The 22,458-nt window shown below is 44.8% G+C and overlaps 1 protein-coding gene across 1 annotated transcript in view; it reads right to left on the bottom strand.

Annotated features, from left to right (window-relative positions):
• Positions 1-9,464: 9,464 nt before the first annotated feature.
• Positions 9,465-22,458, bottom strand: part of ZNF831 (zinc finger protein 831) — a 222,945-nt gene continuing 209,951 nt past the window's right edge. The window contains exons 6-7 of the mRNA XM_063963143.1: positions 12,882-12,973; positions 9,465-10,680 (exon numbers count right to left, since the gene is read on the bottom strand). Coding sequence (XP_063819213.1) covers positions 9,958-10,680; positions 12,882-12,973 — 815 coding nt within the window. The 3' untranslated portion in view covers positions 9,465-9,957. The remainder of the gene's footprint in view (positions 10,681-12,881; positions 12,974-22,458) is intronic.

Genomic DNA, 22,458 nt, shown 5'->3' on the forward strand with positions numbered 1-22,458 from the left:
TGTGCGTGCATTACATCTGGCCAAATTCCAGCATGTCCCATGTTTTGCACATACAATTAATTTGGTGGTGCAGAATTTTTTGAAAAATGACAGGGGTGTGCAGGAGATTCTGTCAGTGGCCCGAAAAATTGCGGGCCACTTTCGGCATTCTGCCACTGCGTGCGAAGACTGGAGCGCCAGCAAACACTCCTGAATCTTCCCCGCCATCAACTGAAGCAAGAGGTGGTAACGAGGTGGAATTCAACACTCTATATGCTTCAGAGGATGGAGGAGCATCAAAAGGCCATTCAAGCCTATACATCCACCTACGATATAGGCAAGGTAATGCACCTGACTCAAGCGCAGTGGAGAATGATTTCCATCTTGTGGTTCTCCGACCCTTCGAACTTGCCACACATGAAGTCAGTTCAGACACTGCTAGCTTGAGTCAGGTCATTCCCCTCATCAGTCTTTTGCAGAAGCAGCTGGAGAAAATAAAGGAGGAGCTAAGACGGAGCGATTCCGCAAAGTATGTGGGACTTGTGGATGGAGCCCTTCATTCGCTTTGCCAGGATTCAAGGGTAGACAATCTGTTGAAATCAGAGCACTACATTTTGGCCACCGTGCTCGATCCTAGGTTTAAAGCCTTCGTTGTATCTCTCTTTCCAGCAGACACAAGTGTGCAGAGGTGCAAAGACCTGCTGTTTAGTAAATTGTCAACTCAAGCGGAACGTGACCCGTCAACAGCTCATCCTTCAATTTCTCCCGCCACTGAGGCTGCAAGGAAAAGAATAAGATTTCCTAGCCCACCCGCTGGCGGTGATGCAGGGCAGTCAGGAGCGAAAGCTGACATCTGGTCCGGACTGAAGGACCTGCCAACGATTACTGACATGTCTACTGTCACTACATATGATTCTGTCACCATTGAAAGAATGGTGGAGGATTATATGAGTGACAGCATCCAAGTAGGCATGTCAGACAGTCCGTACGTATACTGGCAGGAAAAAGAGGCAATTTGGATGCCCTTGCACAAACTGGCTTTATTTTACCTAAGTTGCCCCCCCTCCAGTGTGTACTCCAAAAGAGTGTTTAGTGCAGCCGGTAACCTTGTCAGCGATCGGCGTAGGAGGTTACTTCCACTAAATGTGGAGAAGATTTCATCAAAATGAATTATAAATTCCTCCGGGAAGAACTTTACCAGCAATTTCCTCAGAAAGTACACAGGGACCTGTGATGGTGGATTCCAGTGGGGACGAATTAATACTCTGTGAGGAGGAGGTACACAGTGAAAGGGGAGAGGAATTGGAGGATGATGAGGAGGTCGACATCTTGCCTCTGTAGAGCCAGTTTGAGCAAGGAGAGATCGATTGCTTCTTTTTTGGTGGAGGCCCAAACAAACCAGTAATTTCAGCCACAGTCGTGTGGCAGACCCTGTCGCTGAAATGATGGGTTTGTTAAAGTGTGCATGTCCTGTTTATACAACAAAAGGGTGGGTGGGAGGGCCCAAGGACAATTCCTTCTTGCACCTCTTTTTCTTCTTTGCATCATGTGCTGTTTGGAGACTAGTTTTTTTAAGTGCCATCCTGTCTGACACTGCAGTGCCACTCCTAGATGGGCCAGGTGTTTGTGCCGCACACTTGTGTCGCTTAGTTTAGTCATACAGCTACCTCATTGCGCCTCTTTTTCTTCTTTGCATCATGTGCTTTTGGGGCCTATTTTTTAAATGTGCCATCCTGTCTGACACTGCAGTGCCACTCCTAGATGGGCCAGGTGTTTGTGCTGCCCACTTGTGTCACTTAGCTTAGTCATACAGCCACCTCGGTGCAACCTTTTTGGCCTAAAAACAATATTGTGAGGTGTGAGGTGTTCAGAATAGACTGGAAATGAGTGGAAATGAATGTTATTGAGGTTAATAATACCGTAGGATCAAAATGACCCCCCATTTCGGTGGTTTTAGCTGTTTTTATGTTTTTATCAAAAATCATCCAGATCCAAAACCAAAACACGAAAGGGTGGTTTTGGCAAAACCAAGCCAAAACCAAAACACAAAAGTGGAATTAGAACCAAAACCAAAACACAAAAAGTGCCAGCCGCAAATCTCTACATATGATACACACACACACACACACTTGTGAGAGTTTTCTGGGTTTTTAAAACTGGTAATTATTTACACAGCAAAACCAGGTTGATTTAGCTGTGTAAATGATTGCCGCTTAAACTCCCACCCAGAAAACTCTCACAAAATCTCTCACTTTCTGAATCTCACAGCCTATTACATTCGCCCCAGTATGTCTACATTACCAAATGTGCAGCCATGACATCTTGTATTAATGTACATCTTTGTTTCACATGACCTACAGTATAATCTAAAATCACCCAGACCTATGAAGTGAAGACCTTACCTGTAACTGTGGCATCTCCAGCAGAGATAAATATAGTAAGTATATAAGAGTCCCACAATCCATTTTCTGGATGATATCAATTAAATACATTCATCAATTTCCATGACAATACAAATGCAGAACAGAACATTGTTTAATCATACAATCATAAAAAGATCCCAATTACATTTACTGTATAAATACAAAATTGTAAAAAAATATTTCACAAATTTCACTTTATCATCTGGAAATAGGTTTATGTCTATTTGGCAATCCTTTGTGAAATGTATTACTCAGGCTATAAATGTTAATTTTTCTTATGTAAAATGCACTATACTATAATAATAATAATAATAATAATAATAATAATAATAATAATAATGTACATGGCATACAGCAAAACTGAAAAAGTGGAAAACCAGGGCATTTGCATTGGTATTATTTCTACTGAAAACTGCCAAAAATATGTACATTGCCAGGGGTCCCATAAACAATTAAAGACCCATATTGTCAATTAAAGACCCATAGTGTAAGCTTTACATGAAGGAAATTATGTAGGTGGGTACACACCTGAATGATATTGGCACGATATGTCGTTTCCAGCCAAATCGAAATGTCATATCAGCCAGATCGTACAGTGCGTACCCGCGATTTGTGCACTCCCACGGTCGCATGCAATATCTTTCAGTCACCCGTGCTGCACAACCAACCAGAAGATTTTACATGCGACCCGGTGCATACTAATGAAGGATGGAAAAGTGATTGTTCCGTCCTTCATTACCTTGTTCTTATTTGTACCGCGGATTCAATAGGTCAGCCTGCCAGCCGGCATGTCTACCGAGTATACATCGTTATAATGTATAGCCAGCCTAGATTACTGGCTGGCAGGGATACACTTACTATTTCTGCAGCAGTCTTGAATAATCTTACTTAAATAGTACTGCTTGAGAAAAAGCCTATTCACACATGCCATTTTTGAGAACAATTCTAAATCTGCTGTGTACTATTTACTCTGGGGCTGACGCAGACTTGAACTGATGCCGTTGACAGTTTCACGTTGGCAGGAGAATGTTGACGCAGTAGTAAAGTTAATAAAAGCATTTTCACTGAGTAGGAATTATAACTTTAAACATGATGATTTACCATCATATTTATATACATAAATCAGACACAGTTAACATGCTTTACATCACATCACTACAGTGTCGGCATTCTCCTGTTGACATAACACTGTTGACATTTTATCCGTTGATGGCATGTGTCGACAAATTAACTACACCCTGTAATAATGGTGTGGGGAATACTTTCTTGGCTCAGTTATGTCCTAATTTAGCAATAGAGAATTGTTTACATGCCATACAATACTCGAGTATTATAGCTGACCATGTGTAACTCTTTATGGCCACAGTCTGACCATTTTGTAATGGCTCCTTTCAGTACAATGACATGACATGCCATGCCACAATTCTCAAGCTGGTTTTATGAACAAAGCAATTAGTTTAGTGTGCTTTAATGGCCTCCATAGTAACCAGAGCTCAATCCAATATAGCCTTGGGATGTGGTAAAATGCGAGGTTTGCGACATGTAGTTCATGTAAAGAGGAGCACTGGTGTGGAGATGTTACTTTATTTTTACATTTCTTAAAAGACAGACAATAGATTGAAAACTGAAATTCAGTATGGAAATACCAGAGAGAGTTCCCTGCTCGGAGCAATGTCTTGTCTGAATGGGAAACTAGTGTTTTTTAAGACCTGTAAAATGTCAAAGTAAAAACTGACTTTGAGTCTGTGTTGTTGCAAGTAGCAGTAAACAGTATAGAGTTCTGTGATGTTTGAATACATTGGACTGTGCTATATAGTGTATATTGTTTAATGTGCTCAGAGGTTATTATCACTGGGATAATGGGTTAGATTTCACCTTTGGCTGTATTTGTGTGACATTTGTATGTTCTCCTCACTTTTACATGTGTTTCCTCTGGAAACATCAGTTGGCTGCTGTGACCGTATTAACCCTGTGTGTCTGAGTGGTAAGGAATATGGGGGGTAATTCCAAGTTGATCGCAGCAGGAATTTTTTTAGCAGTTGGGCAAAACCATGTGCACTGCAGGGGAGGCAGATTTAACATGTGCAGAGAGAGTTAGATTTGGGTGTGGTGTGTTCAATCTGCAATCTAATTTGCAGTGTAAAAATAAAGCAGCCAGTATTTACCCTGCACAGAAATAAAATAACCCACCCAAATCTAACTCTCTCTGCACATGCTATATATGCCTCCCCTGCAGTGCACATGGTTTTGCCCAACTGCTAAAAAAAATTCCTGCTGCGATCAACTTGGAATTACCCCCATGGTTTCAAAGGCTCCACTGCGGTAGTGACCAGCATTGTGAATGGCTAATTGCTATTTGACAAGTGCTGCATAATATGTAAGTGCTAAATGAAATGCTGTAATATAATTTATAACTGCGCTAGAAATTGTATTTTTGGTGGAGTTAAAAATTTTTTTAAATAAAATGTGTGCCATTCACCATACTTGTGTAGACAGATGCAATGGTACATGCAGTTTTATTCTCTTCCCTCACCATATGGTAAGAATCCCCCTTCCCCTTTAACTTTCTGTTCTAATGAATAATAAATTACCACTGAGGCACACCAGCACCCGCTCTGGTTGTTTGGAACAGGCCAGTTGTTCTTTAGGTGAATTAAGAAAAACAACTAATTATTGTTGGTTAACAGTCTTTGATCTCCTACATGGCGGTCTAGGAACCAACTGGTTAACAACTCACAGTGTCACAGTAACAAATGTAAATAAATCCCATATATATATAGATCAAGTCTTACATACCCGTGTGACTTATTGTATAATGTAGGCATAGCAAAAAGGAGACATAACATATATACTGAAATGTAGGCATAAAAAATAAAAAGACAAAACAGGAAAACCTTTCCAAGGAGTGAGCACAGAAAGTGGTGCATAAACTAGCACAGGCAGCCGATCATATGTGCACTGCATTATCCGCAATAAACACAAGAGTAGAAACTTATTGAGCAACAAAGAGAAAAATAGTTTATAAAAATAATGTTTTCCTCACGATACTCAGTTGTTATGATGTGCATATGATCAGCCTCTTATGTTAGTTTTTATATAGTGTTTTTTACATACTTATTTTCATATACTATTTTTCATTCTGACGCAGAATCGGTATCTGCTCTTGTGCATATTATTGCTCATTTTATGCATATCAGCTGCCTATCGGGATTGACCCTCAATGGGAATGCAACTCAAACTACATGCCCATGACACTCCCACAAAACAGACCAGCACTCGCATTGTAGCTGCCCAGTTCCCACCCCAAAATGTACACCCCAAGACAAATAGGACAGGCACGCAAAAAGGCATAAATGCGCATTTGAGCGTATGCTGTATGATGAAACTCGCTATTTATGATCTGCCCAACCCAGAATCAGACCCAATGTGTGAGCTGGTACTGTGCTAACATCTTGGATTTAATTAAGAAAAAAAAAATTCTGCCTACATATCAGCATATGCAGGGGCGGATCCAGAACAAAATGACAGGGGGGACACCATTACAGGGAAAGAGGGGGTTGGGGTATTCTTTTATGTGCGCCAAAGGCACACGCGCTCTTGGAAAAGTGGGTGTGGATCCGCAACAAGGGTCATGGCCTCAAAAGCAATACCCTATCCACAAGCCATGCCCTCATTTTCATCACATCTTCTAACCCTTCCTCGTCCGTTCCAAAGCTCATGCCTACCTTTTCCTCATCAGTCCTCACCCAGTCCCCTCACCAGTCACAGCCAGGCTCCCCTTCCCAGCCTCTAGACTCCGAGTAACCGTCCTCTCTTCCACCTCCTGACCCCTTTTCCAGCACCCACCACTGCTCAGCTCCTCACCTTAATCTCAGACTGCTTTTCTGTATACACGGAGAGGCAGTGGGCGACTTAGAGTATGATGGAGAGAGGTAGTGGGTGACAGGAAGAGGGTGGAAGAAGAGAAAGGTGACAGGGAGAAATAGTGGGAGATGGATAGGCAGCGGATGATAGGAAAGGGTGACGGCAAAAGACAGTGGGTGACGGGGAGAGGCAGTGAGTGACAGGGAGAGGGTGACAGGGAAAGGCAGTGGGTACCAAGGTAAAGCAGGGGGTGACGGGGAGAGGGTGATGCCTTGCAGAGTAAGAGGATGACAGGAGAGGCTGACAGGGATATAGTGACTCAGGGGAGAAGCAGAGGGTGAGGGTACGGGGAGAGACATAGAGGCAGTGGGTGACAGGGAGAGACAGTGGATAGATAAGAACCTTTTGGCCCATCTATTCTGTCCTTGAACATGCACTATTATACACTAGAGTTCATTTTTGTCACAAGCCAATTTATTAACCAGTATATTTTTGGATTGTGGGAGAAAACCAGAGGATACCCACGCAAGTACGGGGAGAATATACAAGCTCCACACAGGGAATGGATCCCAAGTGCTCAGAGGCAGTAATGCTAACCACTACACCATCTGTACTGCCCGATGCAGCGAGCACATTACTATCCCCAGTACGTTGCCCCCCCCTTCAAGGAGTGCAGCAAGCATATACCCCTCACTAGTGGACCAGTAAGTATTTCCGCACCCAGAGCAGCACAGTGAGCACATACCCCCAACCCAGTAAAGGAGGGAATGTGCCCCATTCAGGTGCTGTAGCTAAAAAAAAAAAAAAACGAGTGTGTGTGTATATATATATACACACATATATATATATAGATAGATAGATAGATATATACACACATATATATATATATACACACATATATGTGTATATATATATATATATATATCCTGTCACACTGAGGGGGAGTGAGCAGCTGTCAGATTGAAGAGATACATGGCCTCCCCTGCCATCCCCTGGTCCGGTGCACCCCCCCAGCGCAGCAGCACCCGCACCCCGGTCATCTCACCTTGAGTGATTACAGTTGGATGGCGGCGGCGGCAGTGATCCCCGGGCACGGGAGAGACTGGTGGCCGCTCAGACGCCTGAGTTTCCGGAAGTGCCTCTCACTGCTCCGTGAGGGTGCCCGCCGCGGCGCTGTGTCCTGACAGTGAATGTCAGAGCGCAGCAGCGGCAGCAGCCAGCCGCTCAAACCGCTGGACCTCCAAGGTAGATGCGGCCGGGGGAGCATTATTTGAATGATCTCCTAAACGACAGGGGGGGCACGTGCCTTGGTGCCCCCCCCCCCCCCCCCCCCGCTGAATCCGCCACTGAGCATATGCACTATTGACGTCTGTTACTGGGCACAGCCATTGCTTCCGGATAGCATCCAGCACATCAGGTTTTTGTTTCTTTTGCTGTATTCTGTTTGACTGTGCTTCACTTGTTTATATTATATCCATTTTGGACATTTTGTCTCACAGGAATTGGAATATTGATCTGTACATGGCATATGATGAAAATCTGGGATTGGGCAGCTGTATGTGATAAAAACATTCTCACATTAAGCGCACACATGACCCATGCCTCTGATTTGTTCAAGCCCAATTTGTCATAGCAATGCCTGCAAAAATGGTTCTATTGTGGGGTATACCGTTGCAATTTATGGTTTCATATAGATGTCTAAAACACAGAATGGCAAGATAAATATTCAAGGAATTGTCTGAAATTTGTACAGGATTTTGCTAAATCAACAATTCATCCCATATGTAAAGCTGGTATTACTTATGTTACAAACACCGTTAAGTACAAAAGTTCAAAATATACATTGATTGTAAATCAGCAACTGGTCATGAATGCAAAATATATACAATGTTTGTGTTCAAGCATAATTTTTTTTTTTTTTTTTTAAGTACAAATACCACAAGATGCATGCAGAACCGGCCTTAGGCATAGGCAAACTAGGCAATGCCTAGGGCATTTGGTATGCTTAGGGGCACCAGCAGCTTCTGCTGATTAAAATGATTTGCGGCATGCCTATATTCTGTGTGTGACTGCGGCTGTATCGGCATACGAAATGCTACGTTGCAGTTTATTCCTGCAAATCACTGTAATGTAGTATTTCATATGCAGATACAGCCGCAGTCACACACAGAATATAGGCATGCTGCATATCATTTTAATCAGCAGAAGCTGCTTGTGCATCCTAGCCACATAGTAATGCAAATAAGATGCATTTTCATAAACAAAAGGCGCCCAACGTTAGCAGAGCTGCCAGCTGACTCATGCCAGGCATCTCCTGCAGAACTAGCGGCGGTGCTAAGGGGCACCAGCCAAAATCTTGCCTACGGCATCATATTCGTTAGGGCCGGCTCTGGATGCATGCATACATCAGTGATGTGATTAGATCAATATAGAGCCATAAGAAAATTGATAAACACATGAAGTTTCCTAAAACAATGAAAGGATTTAAAGAAAATGGCTGGAATCTATTTCAAGTATGGCCTGATATAGTGACGGAAACATATTCCTTACAAAAAAGAAATTGACGTAAATGCTGGCAAAAATAAATACTGTGTGTATGCTGATTTGGATGCAGTCACACCAATGATTTATAAGTGGCCCTAGTCCATGCTGACACAACCAAATAGAAGCAGCAGCTGAACACCATCATTGGTTCTTTGCACCAGGGGTCAAACACCCACTAGAGAAATGCCTATTGACACGCATCTGTGTCCAGTTCTACCTCGTTCACATTTAGCCATTACTGTACTCAGCCTACTTTTGCCTGTAAGGAGTCTAAAATATAAGATGCAAATCAATACAGAAATGCGTATATTATGCATACAAAAGAAGCATACACCCAATTGTACATCAGGCCTTATGTAGGATACTGAAGAACAAAAGGGGTTTTGAATCTGCACAAGATTAGTTAATATGATAATAATCACATCAAAACCAACATGTGAGCTATTTCTTTAAAAAATGATCATAGCACTAGGTCGGTGGTGCTCCCAGATGATAGCTCAGAAAACGATATCACTAAGGAGTACTGCTGAAAAGCAAAAGGAAAAGCTTTTGCTTCTCAGCAATACTCCTTAGAGCAGAGGTTCTCAAACTCAGTCCTCGGGGGCCCACACAGTGCATGTTTTGCAGGTAACCCAGCAGGTGCACAGGTGTATTAATTACTCACTGACACATTTTAAAAGGTCCACAGGTGGAGCTAATTATTTCACTTGCGATTCTGTGAGGAAACCTGCAAAACATGCACTGTGTGGGCCCCCGAGGACCGAGTTTGAGAACCTCTGCCTTAGAGACTTAAGTAGTATACTGCTGAATTCAAAATATGACTTCAAATTTATCGATCAACTATACACAGTGGAGGCAGCCATTTTCAGGGATGAATTGTCAGTCTTGATAATGAAGCCTATCAATTCACTTGGAACTAGCAACATCACTGTGTTACTAGTTCAGAAATACTGTCTTAAAAAGTAGAGTCTTAAAAACTGGAGTCTGTTGGCTGTTGTTCCTCAGAGTCCAAGCTGGCCAGTAGTCAGGGCAAAAAATAGTGAGTTAAGCTACAGTCCCCCAATAAATATCAGTTCTAGCCATCAGTGATGCCTCTGTAATGGTCACTATCCTATACCAGGGGACTGTTCAAGATCAATATAGATTTCTAGATTTCTATGTACAATCGATCCTCATCATCACTGCTGGTGTCACTACATTCCACATGGGTTTGCTTCCTCATTACCTCTAGATTAAGCTTCTTCTGTGATTTAAGACTTTGCAGATGATGGTCTTCTGAGAGAAGGTTACTGTTCAAGGATAATGCCCCAGGTTCCAAGGGTTCCCCAGAATTGATTGTACTTAGATTACGATCTATATATCCACATACACCACCAGCAAATTCCATTGAGTTCTGTAGAGATGGTATGCATGCTTTATCTCTTGAACCTACTGCAGCTCCAAGCAGGGGTTCAGCACATGGTTGGGAGGATATGCTGCTATGCAATGTAATGCTGTGATTCTGACCTACAGTTAAACCGTGACCTATAGTTTTCGATCTCTGCAGTATCTTTCTTCCATGCTTCTGTGGTGGACTATCTCTTAGATCTTGCTGTAGGTGAACCCGTTTTACCTCAGATGTTGCCTGTTCAAATGTGTTTTCACTACCTATCGGCAGATTACACTGTAGTAAATTGCAGCCAAACTTTTGCCAGTTTAAGGGTGACGCAAGGTGAAGTTCTAGATGGGCAGTACCTTCGGTGGGCTGTGAGCTGTGTTTGTTTTTGCTGGAAATCAGCAGACCACTGTCATCAGACAGCAATGGCGAGGCTGGTATAGAGATTGTACTCTCATTCACTTGACTCTCCATCCCATCTTTGCATTCCCTCTGCTGAATACAAGAAACACTCCATTGAGAATACAATTTTTACACAAAACAGTAATACTTTAAGCCCACTTTCCATATATACAATGCGTTATAAGTCAATGTCAAAGATTTTAGAATTAATATGTCTCAAATATTATAAATGTGACTAGGCACCCTATTAGGTGTATGAGAATATTCCCGCTATTTTACTATTTAAGTGTTTTCTTGGAAATATTGAAACGACAGATAATACATTATAAAAACTGTTTTCAATTTACTGAGAGCTTTCGTAGATGGTCTGAATATATTTCATGGAATATTTTGAATACCCTTCATTTTCTTTGTGGTTAGAACATGAAGTTATAGAGAGGTACTCAGAGTGTGTGTATAAAAGGGGCCTTTCTCTGCATCCTAACCATAGTGCTCTTGCTGCTCACTAGTATGAAATTATAATATAGAAAAACATGTGGCAGGACTTAACATTCTTAGAATGTGCAATATAGTAACATGTTTCACTTTCAACACAATTTGCAGCTGAAACTTGGTTACAGTTTTGGGAAATACATCTGAAGTAACTGACTCAATTGTTGCCGTGTTTTTATTGTTCTTATTGTATTTATGGTTTTGGAACGTACCACGGGCAACTGGGATGATTGAGTTATTCATGCAGCACTACTATATTCCAGTATCACTGGAAAACTCCAATTATCCAGAAGAGAATCCAGAATAGAATAGAATGTTTCATTCATGAAACATTGGTGGAATGAGCCATTAGAGAGCATCAGAGCAGCCATACTGTTTAGAAGAGTGGTGGCCAAAGCTTTTGTACATGGAAGATGCAGACCTCAACTGGGACCAGGCCAGGTACAAGGCCTTAATAACTCATGGCTGGGCCCCTAGGCTTTCAGGTATTTTGGGCCCCCTCCATTACTTCAATCTTTTACCCCACTCAGCTGACGTTTGGGAGGCAGAGCTTAAGCCATCATTTACACTTTCTACACTTTCAGTATTCAAATGGACAACGATATCCAGTTGAAAAAAAGCCTGCAGACCTCTTTTCTCTCAGCGCAATCGTTATCCTTTTCTGTTCGCTTTAAATAGAACAAGTATGCTATTGGTCTGCTGTCTCGACCTCCCCTCCCCACACACACACTGTCTCAAAAAAAGCCTCAGCTGACTATAAGGGTCTCTTGCTATGGCTCATAGGGCAAAGTGCCTTTAGCCTTAGGGCCAGGAGTGGTTTAGAAATTAGTCACTAGGAAAATGGTGGTTGTCATGTTTCTGGAGACCTGTGCATATGCAGAGTCTACTGAATCCCTCGCACCGTAGACTTTCCATGGTAGAGTCTCAGTATACTCAGTAAAAGATTCCACGTATGAATAGCTCTCTGGAAACATGGTGCACGCCATGTTCCTGGTGACTTATCTTTATTGTGCATGCACAGGTCTTTGAAAACATGGCACCCACCATGTTCCCAGCAATGAATCTCTACTGCACATGGACAAATTACTGGCTGCTGCCCAATTTTTCGAGTGATTTCTGCAGCAGCACTGACGCAGGACTCCAGAGAGCTAAGTAATTTAATATTGATGCAGGGTGTGCGGTATGGGCCACCCTGGACCACACACACTGCTCCCATTATAGATAAGCCTATGCCTACGGCACAGGCAACAGTGCCCTACCGAAAAAGTGATGGGCCCCAAGGCCCTGCAGGGCCCCAAGGCTTCAGCCTAGTCAGTTTAATGGATAATACCACCCTGGCCACTTTATGCATGCAATGGTACTTTTACACAAGACACCGTAACAACTGGTGAAAGAAACTGCACAATGTAAAAAACACATGAATTGGGATTTACTAACTGACACTAGAAATGGTAAGAGAACGCAATGCTCCAGATTTTGTAGGTCATGGTCAGGGTCATTTATAAAATGGCTCCTAGTGCGAACATTAAAACTGTGATTAATTATGAACGCATCGATTAGAGGACGACCCCTGCCGGAGCAGCCTGGCTGCGCTGGCAGGCGGTCTGGTGCCATCTTTTTTCTCGGAGCAGCTGCATACGATGGCCCGAAAACAGTCCGGACACGCCTGCGTTGTCCAGACCACGCCCACTAATATAATAATAATGACTAATATAACTTTTTTATAAAAAGATGAAACTTTAAAGTATTTGATTATATGAGATAATGTTGGCTCTACATAATATGGTACCGCTGGGCCTTACCTTTTCTCCGTTGTCTCCTGTAAGTGGATTCATTGTTATTGTGTCTCCCTTATCTTTGTACTTAGAGGTGTCAGTCCACTGGAAAATGTCCCCTACAAAAAAGAGAGAAAAAGAGAGGTCGGCCAGTTTATAACAAGACATAAATTCTTGATTGTTTTTGAAACATAACTGTATAACCAGTGGTAGAAGCAGGAATTTATAAGTGGCAGTATTCATGTAACGTAAAGGCCAGGAGTTGCTTAGTCCACCAAAACTTTCAATCCTAGTATTAAATGATTTGTAGCACTATTTATTCAAATGCAAAGACATATTAAGCAATAACAATTAATATGTCTTTATATTTTACTAAATAGTGGTAAATGTCTAAAAGTAGGGGTCTATGACCCCTACCTCTCCCATGCAACACACACATACACACACACACATACACACACACACACACACACACACACACACACACACACACACACACACACACACACACACACGGGATGTAAATGTTGTTGATTAAAGTACTGTAATAATAAACACGATTGTCTAAGCCAGTTCCATGAGAGGGTAACTTCCACCATTCTGGTAAATTTTTGCAATAATGTTTTGGTTTTAGATTTGAGATTGTTTTTAGGCTTTGCTCTGACCTTTATTATCTCTTAATACAAGGTTATGTGTAATGAGGGCTTAAGTTTATTCCTTTTGAACAAATGCTTCATTACCAGTTGCGCATGCAGGGTGCATGTTTCTGAGTTCCCATAATTACCCCTAGACGGACTGTTTTTTTCTGAAATAAAGACAGTCTCCGATTCTGCGATGTTCCATCAATGTATTTGGGTGGGATGTGGAAGGTGAGGGTGGACAGGCTGTCATATGTGCAGGATATATGTGCACCTTTGGCAGTGCTGAAAGTAGGGTGGTATGGGGTGGTACGGCGTACCATTAAGAAATATGGTGCTGGTATACCGTACCACCAGCCAACCGCCAATGCCACAGGGCTCAGGTGCAGGGTCCGCATGGACACAGACCCTGTACCCCTCCAAAAATTTCTGCCACCTTGGAGGAGACAGAGGCTAGAGGTACTATTTTGTCAGGGGAGCGCAGCATGCCCAGTGCTACCTGAAAGTGCAGATTACAGGAGCACTGCCGTGCATGTAACCCCAGGGCAATGAGCATAACCTCCGGCCATGCATGTAACCCCCGGGCAACGAGCATTTAACCCTGGCCAATAAGCATGTAACCCCTGGGCAATGAGCATAGAAACATCTGGCAAAGAGCATGTCACCCCCCGGCAAAGAGCATGTAACCCCCCAGCAAAGCGCATTTAACCCCCCAGCAAGGAGCATGTAACCCCTGGCAATGAGCATGTAACCCCTGGCAATGAGCATGTAAGCCCTGGCAACGAGCATGAAACCTCTGGCAATGAGCATGTAATACCTGGCAACGAGCAAGAAACTCCTGGCAATGAGCATATAGGGTGGTAAGTCCTACTAGGGGCATTATGTGTGCAAGCAGCACTGCAGGGGACATTATGTGTGTAAGCAGCACTGCAGGGGGCATTATGTGTGTAAGCAGCACTGCAGGGGACATTATGTGTGTAAGCAGCACTGCAGGGGACATTATGTGTGTAAGCGGCAATGCAGGGGGCATTATGTGTCTAAGTGACACTAGTGGGGCATTATGCATGTAAGCTGAACTGCATTGGGCATTAGGTCGGAAAAGGCGGCACTGCAGGGGGCATTATGCATGTAAGCAGCACTACAGGGTGCATTATGCGTGTAAGCGGCACTAAAATGCCATGGGGGCGCAAAATTTAAAATTACGCCACTGCATGTATAGCATTACCCGGAAGTGATGGGAACGCTGGCGCCGCCAGGAGAAAATGCAGAAAGCTGCATCCTTTGCCATGAAACCCCAGGCAGCGAGAAATTAGAAGCCTTACTGTGGAGCATAATTTGTAAGGGGCATTTCTGTGTGTGGGACATAAAATGGTGTCAGCGGCATAACTGTGTGTGGTATAATATGTAATAGGTATTACGGTGTGTGGTATAATGTTTAATAAATAGGTATTACGGTGTGTGGTATAATATGTAATATTCATAACAGTGTGTGGCATAAATGTTGACATACCCCTATTGTCATGAAGGCACTCCCCTAGTTTCATGTGACCATGCCCCCTCATGACACGTGGCCACGACCATTTTTGGCAGATGAGCGCTATTAATACCATTAAGAAAAAAATTCTAATTGCACCACTGACCTTTGGTTAGAACCGCTATATTGAAACACAAATCTCTCAACATGCAATACTAGGGACTGGACTCAACCTCATATAATACAGTCAGGCGCTTAACACATGGAGCTATTTACTCCTACATTGGAACCCTGGTTTAAACTGACAATTAGAACTAGCTTCAAATTGCTAGAATTACTACGCTTCTCGCGTGTTATGAACCACAGGTAGTGGTTCATTTCTATTTTATGTTTATTAAGTTGTCTTGCATGCCAGGATTTCCTGTTGCTCTGTTTTAGTATGCTCTTGTCTGCTGCCGCTGGTTAGTCTGTGTAATTGCAGCTTGTTCCATGTGTTCAGCCTCACCTGGCTGCTAATTGCATCTTGTCAGTTGGAATCATGCAATAGGCCAGCTGCTCTGGATTATTAATTAGGCCTCTCTGTTATATGCTGGCTGATTGCAGTTCACAGACGCTGGTGATATTTCTGGGTTTTCAGTCTGCTTGAGTTCTGAGCTTGGTTCCTGCTAGTTCCCGAGCTTCCTGTTTGCTGTATCTGTTGCAGAGAGTGTTTCCAGTCCTGCTCTATCCGGTCGTTCCTGTCCTCAGTGGTCCAGTACTCGGAAGTTGTCATCTGTTCCTGGAGTCCTGACCGAGCATCTTTAACATCCTGTGGTGTTCGTGAGTCGCGGCGTAGCCGTGTGTTGCGGCTTGACCGCTTACTATTTATTATTTGTTATATTGAGTCTCGGAGCTTTTGCGGAGGATTCCGCTCCCACAAATCCACTCTGGTATCCAGCGGTGCTGGGTAGGAGTAACGGATTAGTGGATTTTGGTTGTCCTTTTCCCTGGCGGTTTGTCCGCACATACTTCTGGTTTGAGTTTAGTTAGCTTGTAGCCCCTGGCCTGGTTGTTTAGTCAGAGGGCCCCTTGTTATCACCCTGTCTCGGATTTCCCTTTGTCTCCCATTAAGACCTGAGGGGGCATCGGAGTTGGGCAGACATAATCCGCCCTTCAAACGCGGCTGCCATGGGCTCAAGCAACCATAGTCTCGCAGGGGATTTCTGATAACACGGGCGAGACAACGGAGTTAGGGCGCCAGGGGTTACTAGGCTTTCCTGCTCCCGTAACCAGCATTCCCCTCCAGTACTCTGGCCTTTGTCATAAGATCTCCTCTGGTCAGAAGTACTGGAATCATAACATTATCACCAGCCATACCACAAAAAAGAAATAAAACTTTTTTTTTCTTTTTTGGCCCAGTCCAGTGTCTAGTCTAGAATCCAGTCCTGTCTAGAATTCAGTGTGCAGAATCCAATCCGGTGTTTAGAATCCAGTCCTGTATAGAATTCAGTGTGCAGATTCCAGTCCGGTGTTTAGAATCCAGTCCTGTCTAGAATTCAGTGTTTAGAATCCAGTCCGGTGTTTAGAATCCAGTCCGGTGTTTAGAATCCAGTCCGGTGTTTAGAATCCAGTCCGGTGTTTAGAATCCAGTCCGGTGTTTAAAAAAAAAAAAAAGTCTTGATTTGTTTAGCAAAATTTAGTCTTGCCTTGTCTTGTCTTGCCTTGTCTTAAATCCTCCTATGTCTACTATGCAAGCCCTGCAGGCATCTCTCGAAGCCCTGAACTCTGTACTCAGTGCTTTGAGACCAGAGCGACTACAAGTTTGGCAGCAATCCCTAAAGCAACTGCAAAACCTTCTGACTAAGATCTTGCTCATTTTGCCAGAAGTCGTTGAGAGTACATCTATCTCTAAAGAGACTCTTGTTCACAGTATGGTGACAAGAGAATCCTCTGGTTTAATTGAAGAGAAAAGGTTTAAAAGTTTTCTGCGGCCCAGGCTCTCAGAAGAGGAGCGTCTGCGTCGCAGAAACTTAAACTTATGCCTATATTGTGGGGGTTTAGGCCATTATCTGCAGACCTGTGAGTTGCGCAAGCCAAAGTGTGGTGACGAGTCTTGCCCTCTGGCCAAGTTGAGTCATGATACAAGACCTACTCCTGTCTCTACTGTGGCAGAGGTACTTGTCACACAACCCACACAAAAAAGCTCTCTGTCCTATAATTGGGGTCCTTGGGCAAGGGAGCCCCATTATAGATTCAGGAATCAAAAGAGAATGTTTCTCTCCTCTCTTGAGGTTCCTGTGGAAGCGGAGTTGCAAGTCCCTGTAGGGGTGCCCGATGCCCAGGTTCCTGGAGTAGTGCCCGATGCCCAGGTTCCTAGAGTGGTGCCCGATGCCCAGGTTCCTGGAGTGGTGCCCGATGCCCAGGTTCCTGGAGTGGTGCCCGATGCCCAGGTTCCTGGAGTGGTGCCCGATGCCCAGGTTCCTGGAGTGGTGCCCGATGCCCAGGGTCCTGGAGTGGTGCCCGATGCCCAGGGTCCTGGAGTGGTGCCCGATGCCCAGGGTCCTGGAGTGGTGCCCGATGCCCAGGGTCCTGGAGCGGTACCCGATGCCCAGAGTGCTGGAGCGGTACCCGATGCCCAGAGTGCTGGAGCGGTACCCGATGCCCTAGCTTATAGAGGGACATCAAATATTATAGTTCAGGTGTCCATACCGGAAGGGGTCTCAGAAGCTGTTACCCCAGGTAGGGATTTGAAAAGCGCAATCCCAGAAAGGGTATCTAAAACCATAGTTCTTGAAGGGAACTCGAGAAGCAAAACCCCAGAAGGGATCTTTGAAGTAATATCCCCAAGTGGGGTCTCGAGAGACGCAGCCCCAAAGAAGGGTCTAGAAGTCGCTTCCCCAGGAAAGAACTTAAGAAGCATAGCATTAGTGGAGGATCTGAACGTTATGGCTTCAGCAAAAGTCCCGGAAGTCATAGTCCCGGGAGAACTTTCGATAATTATCGACTCAGAGAGGGAGGCCGATGGCCCGATCCCAGTCAGGGAGGCCAACGGCCCGGTCCCAGTAAAAGAATCCGAGGTGCTGACCCCAGCGGGGTTCCCGGAGGCCACTGCCCCAGCGGGGTTCCCGGAGGCCACTGCCCCAGCGGGGTTCCCGGAGGCCACTGCCCCAGCGGGGTTCCCGGAGGCCACTGCCCCAGCGGGGTTCCCGGAGGCCACTGCCCCAGCGGGGTTCCCGGAGGCCACTGCCCCGGGTGGGGTTCAGAAAGTCACTGCCCCGGGTGGGGTTCAGAAAGTCACTGCCCCGGGTGGGGTTCAGAAAGTCACTGCCCCGGGTGGGGTTCAGAAAGTCACTGCCCCGGGTGGGGTTCAGAGAGTCTCAGCCTCAAGTAAGGGCAATAGTGACCAGGTCCTAGCAAAGCACTTCAGTCAGTCAGATGGGAAGGAAACAGATCCTGACTCTGATATCTCAACATCCATAATCTTTGATGGGGACTTAGCCCAATTTCTGGCGCTTTACAAACACTATTACATTATTATGTTGTCTAGACCATTTCTGGGCATCACTCCAGAGAACCTTGTGCTCTATCTTATTTATTCTTTTAAAGGAGAGCCTTTTGAGTGGGCGACCAGCCTAATGAAAGCTGAAGATCCCATTCTTCAGGATCCCCCAGCATTCAGTGATGCAATTATTAAAAGATATGGTTCCAAAGAAATTGGTTCAGGTTCCTCTAAGTCACCCGTCTTGTCTGCTGAGATTCCACCAAATACTGTAAACTTGGCACAAGAGTCCCAGCCCGTTGCTTTGACTGCAGGATGTGCTTTTCTGACTTCTTCTTCTTCTAATAATAGTACTTTGCCAGAAAGTTCAGCTCCCAAGGGTAAGAAACCTGTCTCTGATTTGAACGCAGCCTTGTTGGGTGGTACCATCAGTTCAGACAATGTTTGGGGAATTACCTTGGTCAGACCTAAAGAGCTTTGTAAAAAGAAGAAGAAGAAAAAGAAATAATTTTTGACTCTTGCCTTGATAAAAAAAAAAAAAAAAAGATTTTTTTTTCCTTATCTTGTGTCCAGTGGCCACCGTCAGGGGGAGGGCACTGTTACAAGCTGTGGTTGCAGCTTGTTTCTGTTTTCGTGTCTGTCTGACCAATGTGTCAGGTTTTTGTTTTTTTTTTGTATCCCTTGTCAAAGTCAGAAAAATATCCCTATACACGCTGCCATATTTGCACCTCATGCTGGTCCGTGCTGCGCATGCGTGCGCTTTCCCGTGATAGCGCATACCCGCTGATGCGTGCACCCGCTCGCATCGGTATGCGTATTTACGGTAAAGAGTATGTAGTCGTAGCGTGCGACCCAATCGTTACATATTTTCACAATTAATGTAGTTTGTAGATCATGGTCCCTTTGATAGTTTCTGAAAGTTTAGTTAATATAGAATGTCCCTGAGCTGAGGAATCCCTCTTTGTATTGTGGGAAGGGTCTAACAAGAGTCATGCAGCAGTGTTTGGTACCCATCGGAAGAGTATTTAATTAGCAATATTCCGGTGTTGGTTTGGAGCGTATTAATCGCTCGTGCGAATAGTTATGGACATAAGAAGTTTATGTCCATTTCTATTATTTACTCATACTCAGGTATGCGGCGGGAAACCTAGTTTCCCACCCACCTGAGCTGTTTGAAATCGTCACAGCCCACCTGTATGAATCAACCTATGACCTTTTGTTATGATACAGGGCCGAATTCCGACGTCCAATGGACAATGGGATTGTAGGGACTATGAGATTGCATTGTGTGTGGGGCATAAATAGGCAGGCCGACCATATCCAATTTCACTCTCTCATCAACGGTTTTCTGCTGATAACCGGGAGCTGGATATCGAGGCGCATGCGATCATACCCTTTGTGCGTAAGTTTCTCTCCGTAATCATTGTCTTACTGTGAGCCAATTTCTCTCATCTCTCTCCACTTCTCTCTCTCTCTCTCCATTCTCTTTTCTCTCACATCTCCCCTAGACTAGTATTACATTGTATTAGATAGTATTGTATTTTGGTTAGGAAGTCTCTGTTATATTGTAGTGTATCATTTGTACTGTTATCCCCTTTTACAAGTATATTAGATATAATACAGTTAATAGGCTTTGGACCCTAAACCAGTATCTGTGTATTTTCTATAGTGTTAAGTGTTCACTTGAGCGTCGGTGACGCTCAAGCAGCTTTGTAGTTAGTCAGGTTACACAAGGTTGCACTTACACCCTGTATTCACATTAAGGTATTCTGTGTATCTCATTGGTATAAGGTTTAGACATAAAGGTATAGCATTGTGAGCGTCTGCGCCGCTGGTGACCTCCTCGTGGTCTCGAGCGTATGCTACGCCATAGCGAATCATTACTCTAGTCATAACCAATAACGTGTCCTGTGATCACTGGGCCGCGAGCGAACGTGACGCTTGAGCGTCTCGCCTACAGCTGAGCGATCGTTACGCAGATAGCGTACCCTTACGGTACTTCTTAAGCAAACAGCGTACAGTGTTCTTAGACTTCATAAAGGGTTGTTTATACGACAGAGGAATTTAGCATTGTCACCCTTGTTCTGGATAGTCTGAATTTTGGGGTCTTTTGACCCCTCCTCAAGGGGGGGGTAATGTTATGAGCCACGGCTGTGGCTCATTCCTGTTTTGCATTTTTGTTAGGTATTTCATGTTATACTTCTGTTTATGTTCCCCGTGGGTGTCATGGGGTGCTCGGAGCTCACCCTTAAGGAGGGGATACTGTTATGAACCACAGGTAGTGGTTCATTTCTATTTTATGTTTATTAAGTTGTCTTGCATGCCAGGATTTCCTGTTGCTCTGTTTTAGTATGCTCTTGTCTGCTGCCGCTGGTTAGTCTGTGTAATTGCAGCTTGTTCCATGTGTTCAGCCTCACCTGGCTGCTAATTGCATCTTGTCAGTTGGAATCATGCAATAGGCCAGCTGCTCTGGATTATTAATTAGGCCTCTCTGTTATATGCTGGCTGATTGCAGTTCACAGACGCTGGTGATATTTCTGGGTTTTCAGTCTGCTTGAGTTCTGAGCTTGGTTCCTGCTAGTTCCTGAGCTTCCTGTTTGCTGTATCTGTTGCAGAGAGTGTTTCCAGTCCTGCTCTATCCGGTCGTTCCTGTCCTCAGTGGTCCAGTACTCGGAAGTTGTCATCTGTTCCTGGAGTCCTGACCGAGCATCTTTAACATCCTGTGGTGTTCGTGAGTCGCGGCGTAGCCGTGTGTTGCGGCTTGACCGCTTACTATTTATTATTTGTTATATTGAGTCTCGGAGCTTTTGCGGAGGATTCCGCTCCCACAAATCCACTCTGGTATCCAGCGGTGCTGGGTAGGAGTAACGGATTAGTGGATTTTGGTTGTCCTTTTCCCTGGCGGTTTGTCCGCACATACTTCTGGTTTGAGTTTAGTTAGCTTGTAGCCCCTGGCCTGGTTGTTTAGTCAGAGGGCCCCTTGTTATCACCCTGTCTCGGATTTCCCTTTGTCTTCCATTAAGACCTGAGGGGGCATTGGAGTTGGGCAGACATAATCCGCCCTTCAAACGCGGCTGCCATGGGCTCAAGCAACCATAGTCTCGCAGGGGATTTCTGATAACACGGGCGAGACAACGGAGTTAGGGCGCCAGGGGTTACTAGGCTTTCCTGCTCCCGTAACCAGCATTCCCCTCCAGTACTCTGGCCTTTGTCATAAGATCTCCTCTGGTCAGAAGTACTGGAATCATAACATCGCGCATCTGCAGATTGCATTTTTGGTGAGTCTAGCATGCCGGGGGCGGGCCTGCATGGATGACGTCATGATGTGGGCGGCATGTTATTTATATACTGGTCACTGCAGAGGTATGAGATCCAGGAGAGATGTGAGAAGGTGTGTGAGAGTGAGATCTGAGAGCGGGGTTAGGGTGTGAGAGATGGGTGAGGATGGGATCTGGGAGCTTGGTGAGGATGAGGGTGAGATGGAGGAACAGGGTGAGGGTGTAAGGTCATTCATTTAATCATGGAGCTGTGTGGTGACTGGGCTCGTGGTGGCTCAATACGGTTCTAGGTAGTGGTGGTCGCATAGGAAAGAAGATGACTGGTGTCCCCAGCGCAGACTTGCCTACCCTCCCGCATTCAGCGGGAGGCTCTCGTTTTTTACATGAGCCTCCCGCTGCCCCGGAAATCTTCTGGGTTTCCCGTTTTTTTTAATAGCAAGTGAAAGTACGGACTGCGCATGCGCCAGTCCGGAAGTGCCGGTGGAGGAGCCTGCTCTGGAGATGTCATGACAGGCGACATCCTGTTATTCAAATGCCGGCCACTGCGGGGTTATGTGTAGCGGTGGCCGCATAACAGTTCGCAGCAGCAGGGGAGGCTGTCTTTGCACCGCAGAAGCAACGGCAGTGACGGCGGCCACATCAGCAGCAGCACAGCAGTGGTGGCCTGTTTGAAATATAAGGTAAATAAACCTTTGGTGTGCGTGAGGCTGGGCTGCGGAGGACAGGGCAGGGCTTG

Source organism: Pseudophryne corroboree, chromosome 3 (genome assembly GCF_028390025.1).
Source record: "Pseudophryne corroboree isolate aPseCor3 chromosome 3, aPseCor3.hap2, whole genome shotgun sequence".
NCBI lineage: Eukaryota > Metazoa > Chordata > Amphibia > Anura > Myobatrachidae > Pseudophryne > Pseudophryne corroboree.